General features: G+C 42.3%; 2 protein-coding genes across 2 annotated transcripts; both read left to right on the plus strand.

Moving 5' to 3' along the window:
* Positions 1 to 2,872: 2,872 nt before the first annotated feature.
* On the plus strand, positions 2,873 to 21,970 carry znf106a (zinc finger protein 106a). Its single transcript, XM_071519325.1, has 19 exons — positions 2,873 to 2,957; positions 3,263 to 3,324; positions 9,414 to 9,912; positions 10,126 to 10,195; positions 10,519 to 10,673; positions 10,955 to 11,015; positions 11,116 to 11,421; positions 11,965 to 12,835; positions 13,443 to 13,492; positions 14,579 to 14,724; positions 15,570 to 15,704; positions 15,819 to 15,935; positions 16,785 to 16,976; positions 17,559 to 17,621; positions 17,819 to 17,938; positions 18,678 to 18,749; positions 18,919 to 18,990; positions 19,639 to 19,785; positions 20,279 to 21,970. The coding sequence occupies exons 1-19, from the start codon at positions 2,904 to 2,906 to the stop codon at positions 20,333 to 20,335; spliced, it is 3,249 nt and encodes a 1,082-aa protein (XP_071375426.1). The 5' UTR covers positions 2,873 to 2,903; the 3' UTR covers positions 20,336 to 21,970.
* On the plus strand, positions 5,062 to 8,906 carry LOC139643938 (zinc finger protein 106-like). Its single transcript, XM_071519257.1, has 2 exons — positions 5,062 to 5,303; positions 6,959 to 8,906. The coding sequence occupies exons 1-2, from the start codon at positions 5,062 to 5,064 to the stop codon at positions 8,904 to 8,906; spliced, it is 2,190 nt and encodes a 729-aa protein (XP_071375358.1).
* Positions 21,971 to 22,694: the final 724 nt, after the last annotated feature.

Raw genomic sequence — 22,694 nt, forward strand, 5'->3', positions numbered from 1 at the left:
CACCATATGATTTTAACAAGTTTACTCTCTTTATAGATCATTTGTAACGATTTTATAATATATTAAAATTCTATCAGAAAAAATGAAGTTATGGTAATTAATTGAAAAACTCTCCACAAAAGGAGCACACATCATATACATATCACAGTATTTGGAGCTTTGTTGTTGTTGTTTATTATTGAACAATGTGCAATTAACAGGCAGGGCCAATGGTTAAACATACACAATTAAGTAGGCTAAATAATCTGTGAAAATCACAATACAATAAAAGTGAAAAAATGAAGGAAAAAAAAACGTTAGTGAGGAGATCACAGTCACCGTATTTGGATATTTCCAATTTATTTTAATCGATGCATTGTCACAAATTGGATCAAAGGGACGGGACTCTTCCTTAGCCTAAACATTTATCAATACAGATCCAACTCTCTTCAGGAGCATCAAGGATGTTTTATATCATCTTATTATTATTTTATATTATATGAGCATAGGCCAGGAATCACATAAGTCACTGAATTAGTCTGGTGTACCATTTTAAACGTGCAACGGCAAATAATAAAACGCATTTCAGATTATAGACCATAAACTGTAAAATAAGAGTTATAGACCCTTTGTTTCTAGTGGGTACTAACTCTGGTGTTATGAACAGTGAGGTTCTTGAACGCAGCTCAGGTCAAAGTTCAACCTGGGGGCAGGGCTGTACTGCTAAGTTAGCTTCAACGGTGGATGAGAAAATGCAGTAGTTACACACATTTGGATATTATGAAGGTAGCCAGACAGTAATGTCTTAATATTTACAAAATATCAGCAAATGATATGTTATGTTCCCTCACGTTTTCGTTATTAAGTCATTACATTGGTGTTGTAACGTTAACGGTCGTTAGTAAGGTTGGCTAGCAGGCTGAGCTGTTAGCTTGCTAACTTGCTATAGCTTTTAACGTTACCTAACAGTTAGAGTCAACGGTAAAGCTATTAGTAATCGTTTCTAATTTATCAGCAGTTCATGATTCATGAAGCTGGATGGTCTGCTAATTTTCCGATTGCTGTTTAAGTAAATTGAGAGACACATCTACACTGTATAACAACAGCTAACTGTATAGTTAGCTACCGGCTATGCTAACAACAAACAGGATGCAAGGACCTGTTTCGCTAGCTAAGTAGTCATGTTAATGGTAACTATAATAGAGCAGTCTCGACGTAAGTAAGACGTTGCTGTAGCCACTAACTAGATGTGTGCAAGTTAACGTTGGTGCTGACACACTCTTGCACCAAGTAGCTAACCATTCATTGTTTTTAGCAGAACTTTTTGGACAGACATGCTGGTTTTGATTGTTGTCCCTTGTTGCTCCTGCAGAATTAATTGAAGGCCAGTGTTTAACTTAGGCCTAGTGTTATACTGTGTGGTGATTCTGTAGTCTAACTCGTCCAACAAATGCAAACTGGCAAGGGTTTATTCAGTTTACGAGACGTGCAGAAGAAAGTTCCCGTGTTGATGAAACAGTTAGACCAATATCAAGCGTCTCTCCCTCCCCCCACCCGTCTCCAAACATTCTTAGGTTCAATTGTAGGTAACATCACTATTCTGAAGTTAACTGAGACACTTTCACTGTGCAGCCTACTGCCCCCTAGAGATTCACTGGGTGTGAGGGAATATGACCCCTGGATCATACTGATATTATAAATAACTGCCCTCTGGTAGCTTGGGAGTGAATAGAAATGATGATGGAGGTATTGTTAGGCATTTTATAATGTCATAAACAGAATATAGGTCTAACCACTGATGATGATGGGATCTCCAGACCTTGTCCATGTCCCATATTAGACTTTGTCCTTATTCTATATTAAACTTTGCTCTTTGACTAAATAGCCACTCAATATGCACAGCAGGGCCTGGTAAGATGTTGGCTGTAGGGAGTTGATGGTGTCAGTTTGTCCATTTTGGATAATAGGGTTAGGGTTATTTGGTACATGTCATCAACACCCAGGTCTGAGTAGAAAAAGCTGTCAGTGGCCACTTTAATGGCACTTTGTCTCATTAGAGTAGAGTAGAGAGTAGTTCTCTCAGTGTAGATTACCATTCAATTCCCCAAACTTCATCAGACCGTAACAACAACAGAGACAGGGGTGTAATGATATTTCTCTTTTTGGTTTTGGTTCAGCGTGGACCAAAGACATGAAGATGAAACGTGTTCTTTGCTTTGAAGTTCTGTCTGAACTCAGAACAAGAAGCTAACTTGCCACAGTGGCTGGTTCATCCCAAAATTCATAAGCCACAATCACTGTTTCACAACCAGGTAGATTTTAGAATAGAACAGAGCCTCAAAATGATCGTTGGCATCCAGCCAAAGTTGTTGTTGGAGTTGACAAACTTACCAGCCACAGCTGAAATTTACCAGCATTTGGCTTGTGGATTTCCCACCCTGTTTGTGAATGTTGAACAAGTCCAGACACAGCCCTGGTGTTCCCATGGCTCTGCCTTCTGGCTATGGAGTTGCTCTATCAGCAGGCTGTAATTAGACCAGAGTCCAGTTTGAAATCTGTGCTGGAATTTGGCTATGGCACCGAGGCATGTTGTTGAAGAGCTAGGTGTGGGAGTTAAAGAAAATGAGCCCTCAGCCTGCTTCACAGTGTTGGTTTGGTGTGTCAAAGTCCTGCATTGCTGCTGAGATGTCAGCTACTAAGATGATAGCTGGCAGTCGTTCTGCATACCTGCACCATACATAGAATTTGTTGTAATATTCATGATGTCTCGCTAAGGTCGAACCATAGTACCATACTATTTATAATTCAGGACGGTATCGCAGAACTTTCTAGCTTGGTTCTTTATAAGCTGTTAATGGTGTATACTTTTACTAAATAAATTCTCTCTGTTGACAGTAATGGGCTGATGTCCACCTGCCTTCAAAATGGGGAGAGAAAGAAAGTGCATCCTTTGTGAAATGGTCTGCAACTCCAAGCAGGTAATTTAGCCTCAAGTAAACAATGCTGTATTTACCTTTATTCAAGTGCCATGCACTGCAGGAGCCCAGCCCACATGCACCCTCCACTTCCAAACATTATGCTGCAGTGGTGTACAATGTAAACATGCTACTAAACAAACTACCATACATAGAAAATAAGCAAATGTTTTTTCTCCATTCTTTGCAGATAATGTGTGCCACATAGAATACACCATTTCTCATTCACAATCACCTAACCAAACATAGAAACTTATACTTTGAAGGATGCCTAAAAGGAAAGCTGTGTTTTCATTGTGTGTCTGCAGGAGATGGGCGAGCACATGAGGAGTATGCTGCATCACCGTGAGCTGGAGAATCTGAAAGGCCGGTGAGTTGCGGTTAAGCTGCACTGCACACAACACAAACATGTGCACTGATTCATTCAACACTATGGCCACACAGTTGGGTGTAATTGTATATTATTGAATTGTAGAGATCAGTGATATTGAAACATATAATTACATTTAATTTACTTTTGAATGCCCACTGTAATTGAAAATCATCAAGAAGTTGATATAAGATGAAAAATGTGCAAAAAAAAGTTATTTCCCGAATAATCAGGGAAAACAATCGTGATTACTAATCAGATCACAACATCTAGCGAAGTATTCAGAATTATAATTTTGGCTATAATTGTGTTCTGTTCCACACACTAATTTTCATTGACCTTGTAACTGTAATTAAAAGGCTTTGACTTTGATTCAAGACCATTTTGGTCACGAGGCACGTGTAGGCATGGGCACGTGTGCATCACTGTTAACAGGCAAGTGGGTAGAGGGGCAGCTGTCTCAACTGTGCCATATATATTTAGACACAATCTCTCCGGAACAAGAGGCATGACCGATTGAAGGCAACTGGCTATCTTGTGACTGCCATGTAGATTACTAAAAGTATGTGGCTTGTCAGTGACTTGGAGAAATGTAGGGTAGAGCAAATAGGGATTCAGGCTCCGGGCCAGAGCGGTCAATAGTTTATTGGGACTTCATATAAACTTTGATCAAAAAATCAAGCATCTTTTTAAACATTACAGTCATGCAACTTTGTAAAAACTTTGATCTGAAAATTAAGCATATTTTTAAGCATTATGGCTATGCAATCCATTTGGGATTAAGGAAAAAGAGGTAAATTTATTAGCGAGAGTGCATTATTCAGAAATCAGTTTGTCCAGAAATTGGATGCCATTGGCAAGTCAAGGTTTTTAGTTTCCCTTATGCTTAGTTACAAGTTACAATTACAATTTAAAAAACATCATCATTATTTTGATTTTATGTTCATGTTTCATTTCCCCCACTGCTGGAACATGCTGGAAAAAAAATGTAACCCAATCTTATTGATAACAAGTTTATCAACTGCAGGAGAGGTCAGAAAATGGCAGCATGCCATGACACAATTTTGAAAAAGAAGCTGAACAGCGGCCAGCAAAGTCACCACTCCTCTCAGACCCACAGCATGACATACTTGGGAGAGGCTTTAAAGTGGGGATTATGTGCAGCTGCACAAGGCTCCAGTTACACGGGGCTCGGGATTGGTCAGCAGGATCTGCAGCCCATGGGGGATCTGTTCTAATAACACATGCTGGCCTGGATGGGGGCTGGGGATGAGTCTGAGGTGAAATACAGACACAGCCTTCTATAGAGTCTCAGAGCACAGCGGACACCATCATGAGAGCGTGCTAGGCTGAGGGCGCCTGTCTCCCGTCTGCGCGTCCCGGCGCTGTGCTGCGTGGTTGGACATACACCGCTAGATTAGCATGCTGCCTGGGTCCAGCCTGGCTGCCCCCTCTGCCCTCGCCCTGCCACCTATGGCCTGCTGAAGAAAAGAAAAATAAGATCAGGACGATCAAGATTTTAACTGAACAAGAGAAAATTATAAGTTAGTTTACCTCCTGATCTGTGAAGAGTAGAGAATTTGGACAAGCTTTTTTTTGTTGAGAAAAGCTTTTTTAAGGATTGTTGAGTATTCTCCTCTCCTTATTTTATTTTGACTTTTAAGTATCAAAAAGTAGAGCCTCTACGTTGTTGTAGGCTCTGCAGGCAGGAAAACCAAACCAGGCTAGATCAGAACGATGCCTGAAGGAACCATTGAACGCCCGCTCTCCCCTTCCCTCCCCAGGGACTGTGGACACGAGTGCAAAGTGTGCCAGGTAACGGTGGTGAGCCTGACTGATTATGCCAGCCACATTTCCAGCCCCTTGCACAAGCAGAATGTGGAGGTTGCGGAACGAAAGAATGCTGGGAACGACCAAGACGAGGACTACTTTGACCAGGCACTGGTGGACTTGATTGAGAAGAGAAAGGAATTGATCCGGTAAGACACTTAATGTTTGTTGAGAACCTATTTTCATCTGGTTAGTCTCTTGGTATGGGGGAATAACACCCTTCAGCATTGCTGTAAAGTCCAAAAATATTGTCTAATAGTTGTAGTGTAGTATAGTTTACAATAATCTACAATGTATGTAATAAATGGGTAGTCATAAGGGCTATGCAGTATTGACAAAAAGTAATTTTTTATCAAAAAGTCTATTTTTGCTGAATATTGTGATTGTAAGTTTAATTACAATACATGTGGAAACACCTTTGCTCCTTTTCAGTGCTCATAAAATGTTCAGAAAATTGTTTGTCTTGGGGAAATGAGATGCTAGTCCTTGGGATTTGTTCAGTTTCAACAAAACAAAATACATTTGTCAACATGCCACTTGGATTTGTAGGCCAGATTCTGTGTAGCACCACAATATCTTGTTTAGGAGGCTTCTAAAAAATTATCTCAGTTTGTGAAATTCTTGAAATTGCAGTGGTCAGTATTGCAGTTTGAATATATTTTTTTTCATTAATTTTGCAGCCCTAGTCTTTTTTGTAATGATTTAACCACAATTGTAAATGTTGGTGATATCCCATAAGCTATCTCTGGGTCCATGAACCATGTATAGTCACATTCTGCTCAGCAGTACTCACAGGTTTCTTTTAGCCGATCTGCGCTGCTGCACATTGAACCGAGAGGCTGGAGTCGTATGTCAGGACTGCAGCCTAAAAAAAGCATGACTGCACTCTCTTGCACCCACACTCAAAGTTCAGACACATTCTGCCTCAAGTTATCTGGTCTCTCTGCTGCCTACAAATGGCAACACACAACCAAACCTCTAACTCTGATATTGTGATGTTCAAAGTTTTGTGATAAATGATAGATGATTTTCACATGATTTGCACCTTTCATGTTTTTATTTTTAGGATTGTGTAAACACAAAACTCAGATCAATTTATAATGACAGATTACTGTTTTCTAGCTGTTGTACTGCTTTTTAGTGTTACTGATTGCATACTGTGCATTATTTCTGCTGTAAATTATTTCTAATTGAGTGCAATAGCGAGATATCTGGAAAAGCCTCTTGGAACAGGCCTTTTGCGCACGTGACTGGCTTTACACTCATGAGCGCTGACCTCAATGTCTCCCAGGAAACCTTAGAGAGGTGTCTGACTGGAGCAGTTGGGAAAGTGTGATATGTGTTGAGACTGTTGCAGGCAAAAGCTGGCATGCAGCTGTCAACTCGTCACATGCCAGATCCTTTCCCTCTGCTCACACCCCATGACTTCAACACTGTAGGTCACACTGTGAGTGAACCAATCCTTGACACCTGCAACTATGCAGCAAGAGATATGGTTGCTAGGCAGACTTTCTTAGTCTTGTACACACATTAAGTACAGTGTATGTTGATTTGTGTGTAGTTTCCCACAACTGCAAAGGATTAAAGTCTGAAGATTTGACTTTGGCTTTGAGCCAGAGGTGGTGTAGTTTTTTCTACATCTGTTATCATGGCACTGTGGCTCTAACCCTTGTATTCCTTACTATTGACCCTTACTACTTTCCTTCTAGGTCTAGGTCTTTAAGACCATTCTACTAAAATTCTGAATGAAAGTCAGTCTAATGCTTTGGTATGCTATATATCTGTATATATCTTTTGTTTCTAGAAAAGAGGAGGAGGCTGCTGCTGCAAAGCGTGCAAAAGAGGAGGCGGAACGAAGGAAACAGCAGGAGTTTCAGCAGAGGCTGAAAGAAGCGAAGGAGCGTTTCCGGCAAGAATGTTCCTGGCGACAGCCGCAGAGGAGCTTCGGTGGATTCAATCGGCAAGGAGCTTGGCATGGGAACAACGTGTCTGGTGGCAGAGCAGGGGAGGCTGTGGCTGATTCAAGACCCTGGCACCACAGGAAGCAGGGGAAGAGCGCCACCTGGCATGCTCAGGAGCCCCCTAACTTCCAGAACTGGGCTTCCGGAGACTGGGCTGGAGGAAGCTTGCGTAGCCAAGAGGGTTGGGGCAACAAGCAGTGGGATCAGGGTGCGTTCTCTGGCAATCAGAGAGGTCGACTGCCCTGGTTGAGCAACGGAGGCAGCAGTTATGGTGTCTATGGCAGAAACAACATTCCCCAGTGCCCACAACAGAGCCGGCCCCTGAGCCTCTTGGGACCTATTCCTAGGCATCCACCTCCACCCACTTTTTTTTCTCGTGCTATATGCCAGGTTCAAAATCAAGGCAGTGGCCAGGGAGAGCAACAGGGTGATGGATATCAAAACGGGGAGGGACCAAATGCAGAATGTGACCGCAACAGCTCCAAGACCTTTGGCAGCAATCAAAAGCTGGACAAGGCCTGTCGCTGGTCTCCCTATCCACCCACAAAGCTCTTTGAATCTGCACCCCAAAAGGATACCCACCCCAGCCCCTCAGAGAAGTACCCCAAAGTCCCCACACCTCAGAAACAAGAAAAGGCACCAGACACCAGTGGCTTTAACGGGCACTCCCGGTTCGAAGAAAAACCAAGACAGCTGACCTCTAGTGGGGACGGTGAGGAAGGTAAAAAGAGGCGCAGACACAGGAAGAACCGAGACAGGAGTAGCAGCGGCAGCAGAAGCAGCAGTGCTCAGAGAGATGGCCACCAAACCTCCTCAGCTGGCTCTTCCAAGCAGAAGGCAGATAAGCCATCAGAAAATAGAGATATGAAGCTGTCCTTTATTTCTGGTCTTAAAAGCGGCGCTAAGCTCAGCAAGGCCTCCAGTCAAGAGCATGAACAGTCCAAGTCAGCCTCAAGGCACAGTGGACTCAGTTCTACATCTTCACCCATTGGGCTGCTACAATCAAAGCAAGAACAGCAGTTCTCAGAAATGCTGACGAAAGCGAAAGAGACAGTGTTAGAAAAGAGGGGCTCTTTGGATATCTCCAGTGACAACAGGATGGAAACTGCACTTCACATTGTGGAGGAACAGCAAAAAGAACATCCAGAGAGTCAGGCTGGAGTGAACAAAGAAAACAACTGTAGGCAGAATGGGGCTAAACCAACTTTCCTTGACTCGATCAGGCCTTATCCCTGTGGAGATGAGAAGGTAACCCTAGCCCTTGCATTGCCATCTTCAGACAGCAGCCAGTTTCTCCAGTCAGTACAAGTCAGTACCTCCACCATGGAAAGCTCAGAGCCTGCAGCCTCGTGCAGGGAAGATGAGGAGGAGGACAAGAACAGAGAGGAGAAAGAAATGGGCTCAGTGGCCCCAGATGAGGCCATGCAGGCTGTGGAGGCAGGGCAGGGCTCAGAGAGTGACACCTCCAGAAGTGGCGAAGCACAGAGTGTCTCAGGATCCACCGCACCCGGTCTGTCCAAACTTGGCCTGCCTCCCGCGCTGAAACGTGACCTGACCAAACACATCAGCTCCAAGAGCAAACCAGGGAGCCACGAGCCCAACCTGAACAGCGCCAGGCGGGTCCGGAACGTGAGCGAGTCCCGGAGAGGCGAGACTGAGAAGGAATCGGGGCTTAAACCGACCGTGCGGCAGCTCATCAGCTCCTCGGGGTCTCGGCGCAATGTGAACTGGGAGCAAGTGTACCAGGAGGTCAGAAAGAAGCAAGAACAAGGAAAAGGCATGCCAAGGTGAGGTGCTGAGCTTACACTTTAGATTTGACTTGCACAGTGATAGATCATAGGAGTAAAGTGATGAAAATGTAATGAAAGACTGATAAAAAAACACTGAAACAATGGAAACAAATTTCTTTATTCTTGCATTTGAGATAAAAATCCCAAGGGGGTTATAAAAACCAATGTTTACACTACTAAAGAGTCAAGATGATCAGTGTAAGTAGTTCCTGTGACTCTTGTAAAGTATACTTATGTGAGATGTTGATCTTCGATTTTATCTTTTACACTTTTAAAGGGTCAATACACTGAATATGAGTAGTTACTGTGAATGTGAGATTTCAGTTTTCTGTATTTAAGTGCAGAAGTTCATGGCTCATATCTGTCTTGAGCTGATTGAACGTCATATACATATATCATGTTTTTTTTAACACATTTGGGTGTCAATACATAGAGTAACATCAAATGCAAAGTGATTTGTGCTTTCAGTTAACATCAAGCACCTCTGCTATGTCCCGTCACCCTCTAGGTTTGGGATAGAAATGGTGTCATGCGACCAGGAGGAACAGAGCCAGGAGGAGGACAACATCCGCCTGCTAGAGGGTCTCCAGTGGGAGTCGCTGATGGACATCCCCGCCCCAGTCGCCCCTCGCAAACGCTGCTTATCAGAGAGCAGCGTCGCCCCCGACTGCTCTGCGTCCCATCACTCCCTGTTCCCCTCCCAGATCTCAAGGGAGACTGCACATAGAGAAGGCCTCAGCTGGCCTGGGATACACAACTCAGAGCAGCAGGGATCCTCCACCTCTCCCAGCCCCATATCAGCCCAAGGGAACAGAGACAATCAGCGGCAGCAAGAGGACGAACGGGTGCTTGGTCTTTGTGAGGCCAAAGCACAGAAACAGCTGGACAGAATACCGACGGGGGCAGTGAAGGCCCTCCAGCGGTCTGATTCAGCGCTAGGGGACAGCAGTTCGGGGACGGAGCTGTACGACGGTCAGGGAGCAGGGAAGAAGCGTAGAGCAGCCGGGGTGAGTGATCGAAATTATGTTGTTTCAGAAGAGTGTAAAAACAAAAATGAGCAAAACAACCCATCTAGAGACTAATGAGGGAAATAAGCCTATGCTAGACTCACTGTGACACATTTGTGACCGATATGTTAATCACTTTGTTTATATCTACAGATGAGCAAAATACAAACTGATATATTAGTATTGACTGTGTCTCTGTTTATTCTCATTTAGGATATCCCAAGCCCAGAGATTCCTTGCTTGGAACGAAAGAATAAAAGAAGGAAAATCAAATCCAAGAGAGGTTAGTATCTAAACATAAAGCTGTTGTACTTTAGTGTATTCATATGATGTATAAGATGGTGTCGTTATTCTGCCACTGCTCAGTAATACATGCTATTTGCTGCGGTGTTATGCCAGTATTTCTCTGATAATTTAATGCACTGTCATTGGTGGGATGTTGTAATATTATTAGTAATTAGTAATTATAAGTTGCAGTCATCATTTGAGTCCACTAACTTGCAGTGCAGCTAAGGTCATCTTACAAAGGTTTCGTTAAACCCAGCTCAGAATTGTGCGTGACAGCTCAGCCATTGACTGTTTACATGTGGTTTTGGCGCGGTGCAGAGCGGTTACAGGTCGACCAGCTCCTGGCCGTGTCTCTGCGGGAGGAGGAGCTGAGTCGCTCCCTGCAGACTGTGGACAACAGCCTGATCCAGGCCAGAGCCACGCTGGAGGCCGCCTACATGGAGGTGCAGCGCCTCATGGTGGTAAAACAGCAGGTAGGTCCGCAAACAAGAGAAACCTTTGTTATCTGTTTGTCCGTCCATCTGTCTATTTGTTTTTGTCTGTGAGTGAGTGATGACTCCAAGCTAATAATGGTAGATCATTGCAAGCTATAAAAGGTCTTTTCAAATTTATTTACTGACTGCAAGCTCATTTTCTTTGCTGTTGCTACAAATTCAGGTTAAGATTCCTGGTTAATTATTACCCTTATAGATGCTTGCAAGCTGGAAAATGTATTCCCTATCTGATGGCTCTTTTATGGCTTATGCTTTCTCAGGTGACTGGAGAGATGACCACACTGAGAAACAAGCGCATTGAGTTACTTAAAGGGATGCAAGGTAAGAACTTATCTTGCCTTGAAATATACTTGCAGTTTATGCTGAAAAATGTGTGTCAGTAGTGACCAGTAGTACGTCTACTTTGTGATCTTTTGTCCAGGTGGTTTTGAGGATGCACCTCAACCCAAAGTGAAGGAAGAAAAGACGGATTCAGTAGAATTCGAGCCACACATGGCCTCCGTACTCTCCTCCATCACCAACGCTGCTGTCCCCAGTCCCAGCCCCGTTGCCCAGTGTGCCTCTCCTCCCTCCTCCACCCTTCCCTTCATGCCTGTAGTTATCAAGCAGGAGCCTCTATCTCCTGTCCACGTCAGCACAGAGCCAGACCCTGTGGAGAATACAGTCCACTGTGCTCACAGCACCACTCCAGAGCTGCATGTCCCTCCTGTTGCAGCCTCTCACCCAGGTAACGTCATTTCGTGCACACTTTCCTGCTTAAAGCGTGTCAGTGTTCCCAGTGCAATTCAAATCCCATCAACAAAATTGAAACATGGTGACAAATATTGGTTAGAGATACAAACAGCTATCCAGGTACTTGCAGGGTACAGCTAACTCGATAGCATGTCTTTATACTTGTTAGCATTACATGTCTTACTATTTCACAGGCTGTTGACAGTGGAGACAACCAAATATCTAAAAGTCAACAAAACTAAAATCATGACAGGCTAACAAGCACAAAAAGGAGGTTCACATTTGGTTCACTGATGACCTAAAAATACTAAAAATACATGGTTTGTATAGAAGTCTACAAGCTGTGAATGAGAGCCTGTGTTTCCTGCTTGTTTTTTTCTGCCTATCCCTGCTTCTCTGTGTATATCGAAGGAAATTGTGTTAGATTATATAGAAAATCCATGGATAAGTAGAAATGCCCAGTCCAGGTAGAATTTGACATTAAACGCACACAAATACTTCCACTGTACTAATCTATATGTCTCTGAAACACTTGTAGACCTTGCCCAAAACTGCCAGTCGTTTCCTGAAAGAAGGCCTGAGCTGTATCAAGCTGACACAGAACCTACACAGGAGAATGTCGGAGTCCCTGCAGAATGCAAAGAGACCTTATCAGGTGTGGTTCAGATGATGGAAAGGGCTATGCAGGCTACCAGGGACAGTCTCACCCCTTCGTTGGACTCCAAACCCGCCGTAGCGCTTTCCTCAGCCAGCCGGAGGAGCTCCGAGGCGGGGAGCCTTGCTGATCCCACAGCCTCCCAGTCTTGCGAGCCCTCCTCAGTCCCGCTGGCCCTCACCATGCCTCTCTCCCCATCCGAACTGAGGGCCGGAAAGCGTGTGAGGAGGCTGAAGAAGAGGAGGGTGCTGAAGAAGGCCCAAGGGGCGGAGCAGCCCGAGAGCAGCGACACAGACGCGGACGGAGAAGCCTTGAGGCCGAGGTGGATTCGACCGCGCAGGAGACCCAGCGGCGGCTCTCACGTCAGCACCTCCACTCCGCCGACCGCTGTGGAGGACGAGGAGTGCGACAGGGTCGTGGACGGGGACGGGGAGGGGCTCGAGGAGGCCTTCGACGCCGTCCGCCCCGAGGAAAAAGACATGGAGTGCTCCCTAGACTTGGTGGAGCTTCCCCAGGCAGCCTCTGCTGAGCTGTTGAACACTGACACAACAGAGCCAGAGGAGAGCATGGAGGTCACCACGGTCTGCCAGCAGCCACAGATGGACAGCCAAGCCCCGCCCCCCTTCTCGTCCCTGTCCCTGTCCCCAGCCCAGGTCCCAGACTCCTCCAGACCAGAGCCACAGAGTCTGGCCTGTAACGAGGTCACCTCCACCAGTGATATGGATGTGTCTTCTGTTGTCAAGCCCTATGAGAGGTGAGACTGAGCTTTGTTTTTTTGGTCAGATTTTGTCATTTGTTATCTTTCAAGCACATGACCCAAACAACACATTTATTCATGCATTTAAAGGAGCTGTCAAGAGTCCATGGGGTCCATTTGCTTTGCATTTTAAATGTATAATGTGTTGATATACCAACAATAAATAATAATCGTAATGCTGACAGCTATGTAGAAAGACTAGACAGTTCGCTGTACCCTCCAAGTATTTGCAGGAGCTCTAGCACCCATCAGTATTGCAAATAAGAATAAACTTTATTTACACAGCACTTATCCAAAAGCAGTTTACAAAGTGCTTAAAAAAAGGCAAGGAAGAACAAGGAATAGTAAAATATATAAAAGGGAGGTTTAAAAAAAGGTCAAAGGTCATGACAGCTGACCTTCTGTCTCTGCAGCTACAGGACACGTGACAGCACAACCTCAACCCCGTTCACATGGAGTCTAATTACAGACAATTTTAGATGAAGCACTAAGAGCCAAAGAGCCAATCAGTCACTGCAGTGCTTCTTCCAAGGCCATTAAAAGAGTTGGGGGAGTTTTCTCATTCTCATCCTGTCATTGTCCTTTCTACCTTTTCTTCCTACAGTGAAATGCAGATGTCCCTTGCGTTGGCCAAAATGTCTAAGACGTCATCAGGTACGTTAATCTCTACTCTGCGGATCTATTGGTGTTGCAGGATTTTACCATTGAGTTATTTGGTGACTGCATGACATACACAATGTTTACTTGAACATCATGTTGCAATGGTGCTTAAGTTTGGTTCCATATCCGACTCTATTATGGTTCCACTCACGGTTCTTAAGCAGGTTGCATTTCTAAAAGTTTTTACTGTATACTTTATTATGATAAACATAAAGATAAACAAACAGAAATTTGCCTAAATTCTACCATCAATTTTTATTTCGCATTTTCTGTGGCAGTGTTGTTCATGTTACTGTGATGGTAGTACACACCACTGCTGAATGAATACAGAGGAAACACATACAATTCATGACATCCAATAAATAGGACACCCTTGAAGTTTGAATATGTAACCAAACATAAAATAGTATTCTAAAAAATAGTTATTCTAAAATAGTATCACATTCTGAAGTGACAGAATTAGAAATGTCAAACTCTTTCAGCAGGTTAAAATAGCCCCTGGAGTGCCCAAATTACTTTTTATGGGCAAGATATTCATAGAGCAGTTAGCTGATTTACACTGACACTGCGCAGCCCAGTGATGAATGGACACGGCTTTCTGAGAGTGTGTATATTTAACCTGATGCATATTGGTTGATTGCTGTTCTACCTTCCCTCCTTCGTGCTCCTTCTCGCTTGCAGATGCGAGTCGAATGACACTTCTCATCTTAGGACATTTTATAAGTTGTTTTGTTCCAAAACAGAGAACGGAAAGTGAGTTTTAAAGGCCAGAAATCTCAGCACCTGGCAAAGTAATCGTTGAGTCATCGGTATTGATCAACAAAGATATATCATGGTCATTTGTGATATGGGACAGTAAAAATCTTACTCATTGCCCCTTAAAAGATATTCAATGATGAACTTAAGATAATGATTCTTTTTTCACAATGAATATGTAGTGTTTTTTTGGACAATAGCGCATTTATATGAGGAAAGGAAAGGAGTGAATTTGAGTCTGTCTATATGGAAAAGTGTAGCACTGTATTAATATATTTTGTTTGTGTGCTTATCTCTCTCTCCGTGTGCCTGTGTGTTTTCCAGATGTCTCCTCCGACCCCGGTGAGGACGATATACCCACCGAGGGGGCGTTTGAGGGGCACCAGGAGGCGGTGAACGCCATGCAGATCCACAAAGGGCTGCTGTACACCTGCTCCGGAGACCGCACCATCAAGGCCTTCAACCTGGTGGTGCGTGTTAATGAAGCGCTCCTGCTGTTTGCGTTTATGTAATGTCAAGGTTGTCATGTTTCACTTGTATTTCAGGATTTCAGGGGTGTTTTTGGACACAGAGCTCCCATTGATTTTAAGTGAGCGTACTGTTTTCCTGTGTTTTTCTCAATATTCCCTGCCTTTTTGTGTTGGCCTTATTGCATCCCTAATGGTAAAAAAAACTTACATTGTGTTCATTCAAGTAATGAAAATATCTTTATACGTATTCTGTTGCATTCTCAGATGATTAGACTTGAGGCATTTGGCTAAGTTGCTTATCCAGAGCAATGCACAATAAATGCAGTAGAACAGTCTCAGATTCCTAGATAACCAATATTACAATATTACAAGCAACTACAACTTGCAAGGATCAAAGCCACAGTGCCCAAACAATTTCCCTAAGATAAGATGAAACTTTATACTTGAAATTGGGTTGTTGCGGGAGCAAATAGTGTTAGGATACAGCAAAGAAAAATAGAATACAAACACAAAAGAGCAAATGTGGGGTATAAAACATAATGTCAATTACAACACTAGAACATATGAATGAAAAGTATGAATATTTATGAATTACAGTGTGTATGAAGGGTGTGCAACATAACTGAGGCAAAGAAAAAGTGAATAAAAATATGTACGAAATGAAAACATGAAAAACATGATTATATATGCAGTAATAAAATAAATGAAAGCTATAAAAATATCAACATATAGGCTGTGCAATATCTAACAAATGAGAAGCTCTAGAGAAGCCCTAGAAGGACCATGTATGTTTTGATCCATCCTCTCCTCTCATGTCTCTCGTCTCCTCTCCTTCCCCCTTGCAGACCCGCAAATGTGTGAGTGTGTTCGAGGGCCACAGCTCCAAAGTGAACTGCCTGTTGGTGTCGGCGGCGGTGAGTCTGCATCACCGCCTCTACTCCGGCTCCAGTGACCAGACCATCCGCTGCTACAGTCTCAGGGTGAAAACACATATCTTCTTCTACTAAGTTTCAATTCACTGCCTAATAGCATGAGTTTATGCTTTCGGTTTTATTGGATCTGGACCTTCTCTGATGTTCTTCTCTTGTCCGCAGACAAAAGAGTTTGAGCAGCAGTTCTGTCTGTCTGACCGGGTCCTCTGCCTCCACCACCGCTGGAGGATTTTATACGCCGGCCTGGCTAACGGCACAGTGGTGACCTTTTGCCTCAAGGTGAGAACTGCAGTGTACCACAATGAATTAATATGTGTAATGTGCTGAGCACTGAACAAATCATATGTATCAAAGTAATACTGTTATCACTGTGAAGTAATACCAGAGGTGGGATGTAACAAAGTAAAAATACTTCATTACTGTAGTTCAGTAGGATTTTCAAGTATCTGTACTTTACTTTCACTGAAGACTTTTTACTTTTACTCACTACATTTCAAAAGAAAAATCTGTACTTTCTACTCAGTACATTTTCAAAACAGACTCGTTACTCTTGGGAAATCATCAACTGAATTTCTAAAAAAAAAAAGTATTTTGTGCATCAGACGGCTTCCATCCCGGAAGTAGCTGATCAAGAGCCAAATGAGATTGGCTGCTTCAGCAAAGCGACACCACAAAGGAAGGAAAGGGACAGAGAGAGAGAAGCAACAAGAGAGAGAATTAACTTTAGTGAATTCAACTGCTAGAATTAAGTTTGTGATTTGAGCTGCAGACTCTTTCTCATCTGGGATTCAGAGGAACGCTCAACAGAGAACCAGTTTAGAGAACGACTTTTACTTTTATACTTTAGGTAAATTTAAGACCATGTACTTTTATACTTTGACTTGAGTAAAGGATTTGAAATGGTACTTCAACTTCTACCAGAGTATATTTTTAGATGAGTATTTGCACTTTTACTTGAGTAGGAAATGTGTGTACTTCTACCACCTCTGAGTAATACTGTTATTCAAGGTCGGCATGTCCTGTAACTGTCATGGAAAAGTCACAACATATATTTAGTTCTATAAAGGAAGAGTGATGTTCTGTATCCGAAGGCTTTCATTTTTATTTTTCAATCCTTGGTTCCTTCAGAAAAACAAGCAGCTGGATGTGTTTGACTGCCACGGGCCGCGGGCGGTGAGCTGCCTGGCGTCGGCGCAGGAGGGAGCCAGGAAGGTTTTACTGGTGGGTTCGTACGACAGCACCATCAGCGTGAGAGACGCCACCAACGGACTGCTGCTGCGCACTCTGGAGGGACACACCAAGACCGTGCTCTGCATGCAGGTAGGTGTGGTTTTTGAATCTGAAATCTGGGGTTTCCCTCACTGTCAAGTTTCAGGTGGCGACTTCATCGACCATTTGGTGGACACTGAATGTATACATTGTCATGGGTTGATCCAGGAGTTTCGGTGTTGGGGTAAATTTCACACACAAGTAGTTTTAAGAGAGAGCATAACTGATTCTTGGAGAAAATAAAAGTATTGGAGCCGACAAAAAAAAGAGTATAGAACAGACACAACTGGAACTCATAAAGACGATTTATATAAGGAGAACATAGAAAACATTTTGCATGACATATTTAAGTTTTTGATGCTTTGTTTTTTCATTCCGGTTGTCAAAAACATCAGTAAGTGTTTCAAAGATAGGAAACATCTTATACTATATGATCTTTTTGTTTTTTTTCCAAAGAACAGTGCTAGGACACCGGAAAGAAATTTAGGGGAAAAATCTGTGATAATAATTGGATGCCAACTCATCTCAGTGCTTTCCTTTTTGCATTTTCTGCAATGGCATGAATTTATTTTTGGGAGTGTACGCTGATGCTGATGAATCCTGAGCTTATTTCTTCTTTCCTTCTACTCTCAGGTGGTGAATGATCTGGTTTTCAGCGGCTCCAGTGATCAATCTGTCCACGCACACAACTTCCATGTGAGTTACCCTACTCAACTTAGAGTTTTGTGCACTTGCCATCACAATATATTGTTATTAAAATAGACCAGCAGCACAGGATGAAATCATTATTCATAACTTTTGAGGATAAAATAATTAATTTCTGAAAATAAACCCTGTAGTCTGAAATGATATATTTCTTGGCATCACAATTTCTTTTTCCTGCCATTATACAGACTGGAAAGCTGGTTCGGGTCTACACCGGTCACCGCCATGCTGTTACTGTGGTGGCCATCCTGGGGAAGATGATGGTGACAGCGTGCCTGGACAAACTGGTCCGCGTCTACAAGCTACAGGTCTGCCTCTGACCATCTGTCTTTAAAGTACAGACTAACTTACAAAAATACTGATTTCCATATCAGATTTCTCAAATAAACAGCCTTTTAGGATTTAAATCTTATAGTGTGGCATGTAACAGGGTGTCCGTGGGGTCTTAAAAAGTATTAAAAGGTAATAAATCAATTTAGTGAAAATTAAGGCCCTTAAAAAGTATTAAAAAGTCTTACTCACCATTTTATGAGGTATTAAATTTTTTTGCTATTTTTTCAATGTGAATAGCCTATTTGTCCAAAGAGTTTGTGTGCTAAAAGTTTGCGTGAATTTATTTATTTTGCTCCTCACAACTACTACAACAAACTACAACCGGAAACAGTAATGCATAACCCGGAAGTTAGGAGACTCCCTCTTGTGCACCGGGCGGCCTATCTGAATTCTGTTGTATTGATACAGTGGTCCATAGAAGTTATCGCAAACTAAGACTGTTTAGTTTTGCAATCTCAAAATCAATGTATAGTAAATGTAAGTTAAAGGTGTGTCGCTGATGTAACCGGTTACAGCTCGTAGTGGCGTTGAGGTCTTAAAATATATTGAAAAGGTCTTAAAAAAGGTCTTAAAAGGTATTGAATTTAACTTCAGGATTCCTGCATGTACCCTGTGTAAACATCAGCTCAGGTTTCTGCATATGTTTTCATATCTTTAAATAGATCCCATTAAGGAATTTTGAATGAATTTGAAGCTTTGTGTTTTTTTCCACAGTCCCAAGACCAGCTGCAGGTGTATGGTGGACACAAGGACATGGTGATGTGTATGGCTATCCACAAGAGCATGGTGAGGCGTCTGCTCATTCCACCGCTATACGCCATGAAAATGCATGATGTCACTTTGTGCAATGTAAACACATTTTGGAGACACTTGTTACAGCTGGAGACATCTGCGTTCTCTTAGGAACTTTGTAGACTCGATGTTAACCCCTCATTGTTGTGTTTTTGCATTTCAGATCTACACAGGCGGTTACGATGGCAGCGTACAAGCTGTCAAGCTGAACCTGATGCAGAACTACCGCTGTTGGGTAAGAGTGGGACAGCATAATCTCCTTTAAACACAATCTTCATTGCCCTGCGAGGGATAATCACCATGCTCTTTTTCAATGTAAACCATCTTCAAATTTGTCTTTCTGTTTTTCATTCTATTCACAACTTAACCCCGGCCTGTTTTCAAAATGTATTTCTGTGTAATTCTCAAATCCATCATTATCATAAAAGATCAGCCAATAATCTTCATCCCTCCTCCTTCAGGACAACCTTTTCCCAATTTTCCATTAGATTCAGAGGACTACTTTTTTGGAACAACTTGCTTGAACACATTTGAACCTGCTCCAGCTTAAATTCATTCAAGAAGGAAATTATTCTTGTTTTTGGTCCGATTAAGCAATGCAATATCATAATCATTTCAAATAGCAATGAAGACAACAGAATCAAACCAGGATCAGTATCTGATTCTCTGCCAATAGCCGTTTTCTGACGGTGTTATGAAGTATTTTAGGGTGGATTTTTCATTTAAGTCCCCAGTTTAGGCCTTCTTATATAGTACAGCTTACAGTCTGCCTTAACTCCCACCATATCAGCCATTCCTGCCCTCTTCTCATTTGCTGTGTTCCTGCAGACCGCCCGGGTGTTGCCACTGGTTGTTAATGCTTATTTCTGTCTTGCACTGGCAGTGGCATGGCTGTTCACTGACCTTCGGGGTGTTGGAGCATTTGCAGCATCACCTGATCAGCGACCACACCAGCACCAACCTGCGGACGCTCAAGTGCCACTGGAAAAACTGCGAGGAGTTTTTCTGCATTCACAGCGGATCCAAACAGGTATAAAGCTCTCCTCTCATCCTAAATATCAACTTATGTTCATGTTTGAGCCTTCTAGAGATGTTATTGTCCTAATTCAACCAAACATCTAATGATAGGTTTCCAAAGATACCAAATATGTCAGACTGAATTACAGGGAAATGTGTATAAAATTTTGCACAAACATCTAGATTTTTTCCATTTGATGTAATGGTGAAGCCATAAAAAAATGGCGTCTTGGGTTTGAAAATTTCACTCAATATAAGTGTGATATAGCTTTAATGATGCATTGGAACGAGCAGAGACAGAAGATGTATGTGATATTGTTGTACAGTATGGGAAAAAAATATTTTTTCTAACTTTGAAGCTACTTAAGAGGAAATTTAAGGGGAAATAATAGTTTATTACTACAGGGGATAGCTGCATCAGATTCTGTTTATTGGTAAATTTCATTTTGTCAAAGTACATTTGAGTTTTTGGAAGTTATCATATACAGTATACTTGTTTCTTGCAGGGGCTGCTCATGCACATGCAGAAGCATGCTGAGGAGGAGATGAAGCTGAAGCCTTGAGGCCGGAGGGAACGTTGTCTTCCTTCTCCTCCCCCGCCGCCCCGTCGCCTTCGCCCCCCTATTTAACCTCCCATATTGGGGGGGATCTTCCTTGGACCCGCTCATCAGCGCTCATGTAGAGCCTGGTGAGCGGCTTCCGTCGACTCCATCCATTATGTCCGGTGTTGGAATCCAACCATTTTTACTAGTAACGAAAGGAGGGTTGTGCTGCTTGTTTTTTTTTACATTCTACAAACACACCTTCCTCTCTTTCTGTTTCTCTGACCATGCACACTACAGTTCCTCTTCTCACTGACCAAATAAGACAAAGAAATACAGGACTGTTCTTTTTTTTTTTTTAAGTGAAGAAACTTGAGTGTTGCCGGTATCAGAGGGATTGCTATGCTTTCTGTTTCAACTGCCACAAAAAGCAATATTGCCTCCATTTTCCAGATTGGTTGGCTACAATATGGCATGGGTTAAGAGATGTTTTTATTGTTGCTGTTACGAGTGCAGTTGTGATGTGTCATGTTGAGCAACTTTTAGTTTTTTTTTTTAAGTACAGTTGCCATTATTCGCTCAAGGTAGCCTTAAGTTTTGATACGTTCAGACAATAAAGTAGCCTAATGAGTGACTGAAACCTTTTGGAGATTTCATGTGGTTTTCTAGGCCATATTTCAGTTCAACAGTGTGATATTTTAAGAGTTGAACGTTTTCAAGGAGTTTCATTGAAGTGAGAGATTTTTTGTTGGTTTGGTTTTTAAATGATAACCCATTTTCATTATTTTTCAAAACCCCTTTGCTAACACACTTTTTTATTTGTTAGTGATTCGGGATAACATTTCTTTTTTTTGTGTTGCTCGTTGATATTAAGGCGTTGAGGGACTTTGGTGCAGTGTTGTGTGACTTGGTCTGAGATTGCCATTTGAGAATTTACTTTTGCTGTGACAGAGCACCGAGACACGGTGGTGTGTGTGTGTGCGTGTGTGTGTGTTCCCATATGAGAACATATGTTTAATCATGTGTATGTGTGTGTGTGTTTTCTTCTTCACTGTCAACAGACAGAGGGATTTAAGTAATCCTGTTTACCATGAATGAGTGTGTTGTACTACTGTTTTTAAAATGAGAGGATTTCCTCCTTGGAAAGTTTGGAATTATTTTTATATGTGGAGCCACGGGAGCTCTGTTTTTTTTCCACAGCTGAGGTTTTGTTTTTGATGAAGAGGCGTTTGTGTGGAGGTGAAGGAAGTTTAGAGGAGGTGTTTGAGGGAAGAGCTTGAAGGACAGAATTAGGATTCATCTCCCATGCCATACCTCACCCCCCTGAAAACTCCTAGGTCAAAAGCAGAGATATAGACGTTGATAATGCTGTTTTTTTTTTTTCTTTAAGTGTGAAAGGCCAATCGATGCTCTCTTTGGTGCAGTTGGTGTAGTGGCAGCTCTTGGTTGTGAACACTGTTGAGGGTTTGTCGTCACAGCCGCCGTCTTCCAAACCCTCCGGACGCGCCGCATCTACCCGTTATTTAAGACTGAGGAAAGCATGCAGTGTACCTCATACCTGGCATTCCTGAGTTTCTTCATCGTGTTTTTGAGTTATTACCAAAGTTGTGAACTTGTAACAGATATTTTTTAAGAAAATGCAATCTAAAAAGTGTTAAGGTAATAAAGATGCTGCAATGTTGTACAACATTTTTCTGTGTCTTTCAGTTTTATGAGCTGTGTTGTTTTTTTTAAGTTATATATTCATTTCATATGAAGTATGTATTATCACAGGGTTCCCACACATCAAATCAAAGATCAAATTTAAGGACCTTTCAGTAACTTTAAAGGTCTTGTTTGGTGAAATTCAAGGACTATAAATTGGCACGTTTTGGGGTAAGACATGACAGTCAAAATTAGACATCATAGAGGCCTCATTTATTACTTTTAATCTTGTCAAGTCAAGAAATCCTGGTGAAATAATTAAAAAAATTGCTGCTTGACACAAACATCCATTTTCCTCAGGATGTAAACTTGATCCTAGGATGGAGAGGGCCATCCCAGCTGAGGCATACTGATGATTTGGATGCTATATTTAAATGATTATTAATACAATATTTAAAAGGACATTCAGTCATTTTCAAAAATGTTTAAGGCATTATTTTAATTTTTATCAAATCCACAAACTTTGAAGGATTTTAAGGCCTTGTGGGAACCCTGTCATCAGTCAGCAAGTCATTTTTTTTAGCAGACAAAGCATATATTGGTACAAACAACCACTAAATGCCAAAACAACTGGTAACGCAGTCAAACCAATAACAATTAATTTATTTGGTTAAAATGGTTAAAAATGCAGTACACTCATTTGACCAAAGCTTTAATAAGAAACCACAAAAAAGCT

Source organism: Centroberyx affinis, unplaced genomic scaffold (assembly GCF_046629955.1).
Source record: "Centroberyx affinis isolate AG114_WGS23_722 - 3 ecotype Tasmania unplaced genomic scaffold, CSIRO-AGI_Caff_v1 ptg000058l_1, whole genome shotgun sequence".
NCBI lineage: Eukaryota > Metazoa > Chordata > Actinopteri > Beryciformes > Berycidae > Centroberyx > Centroberyx affinis.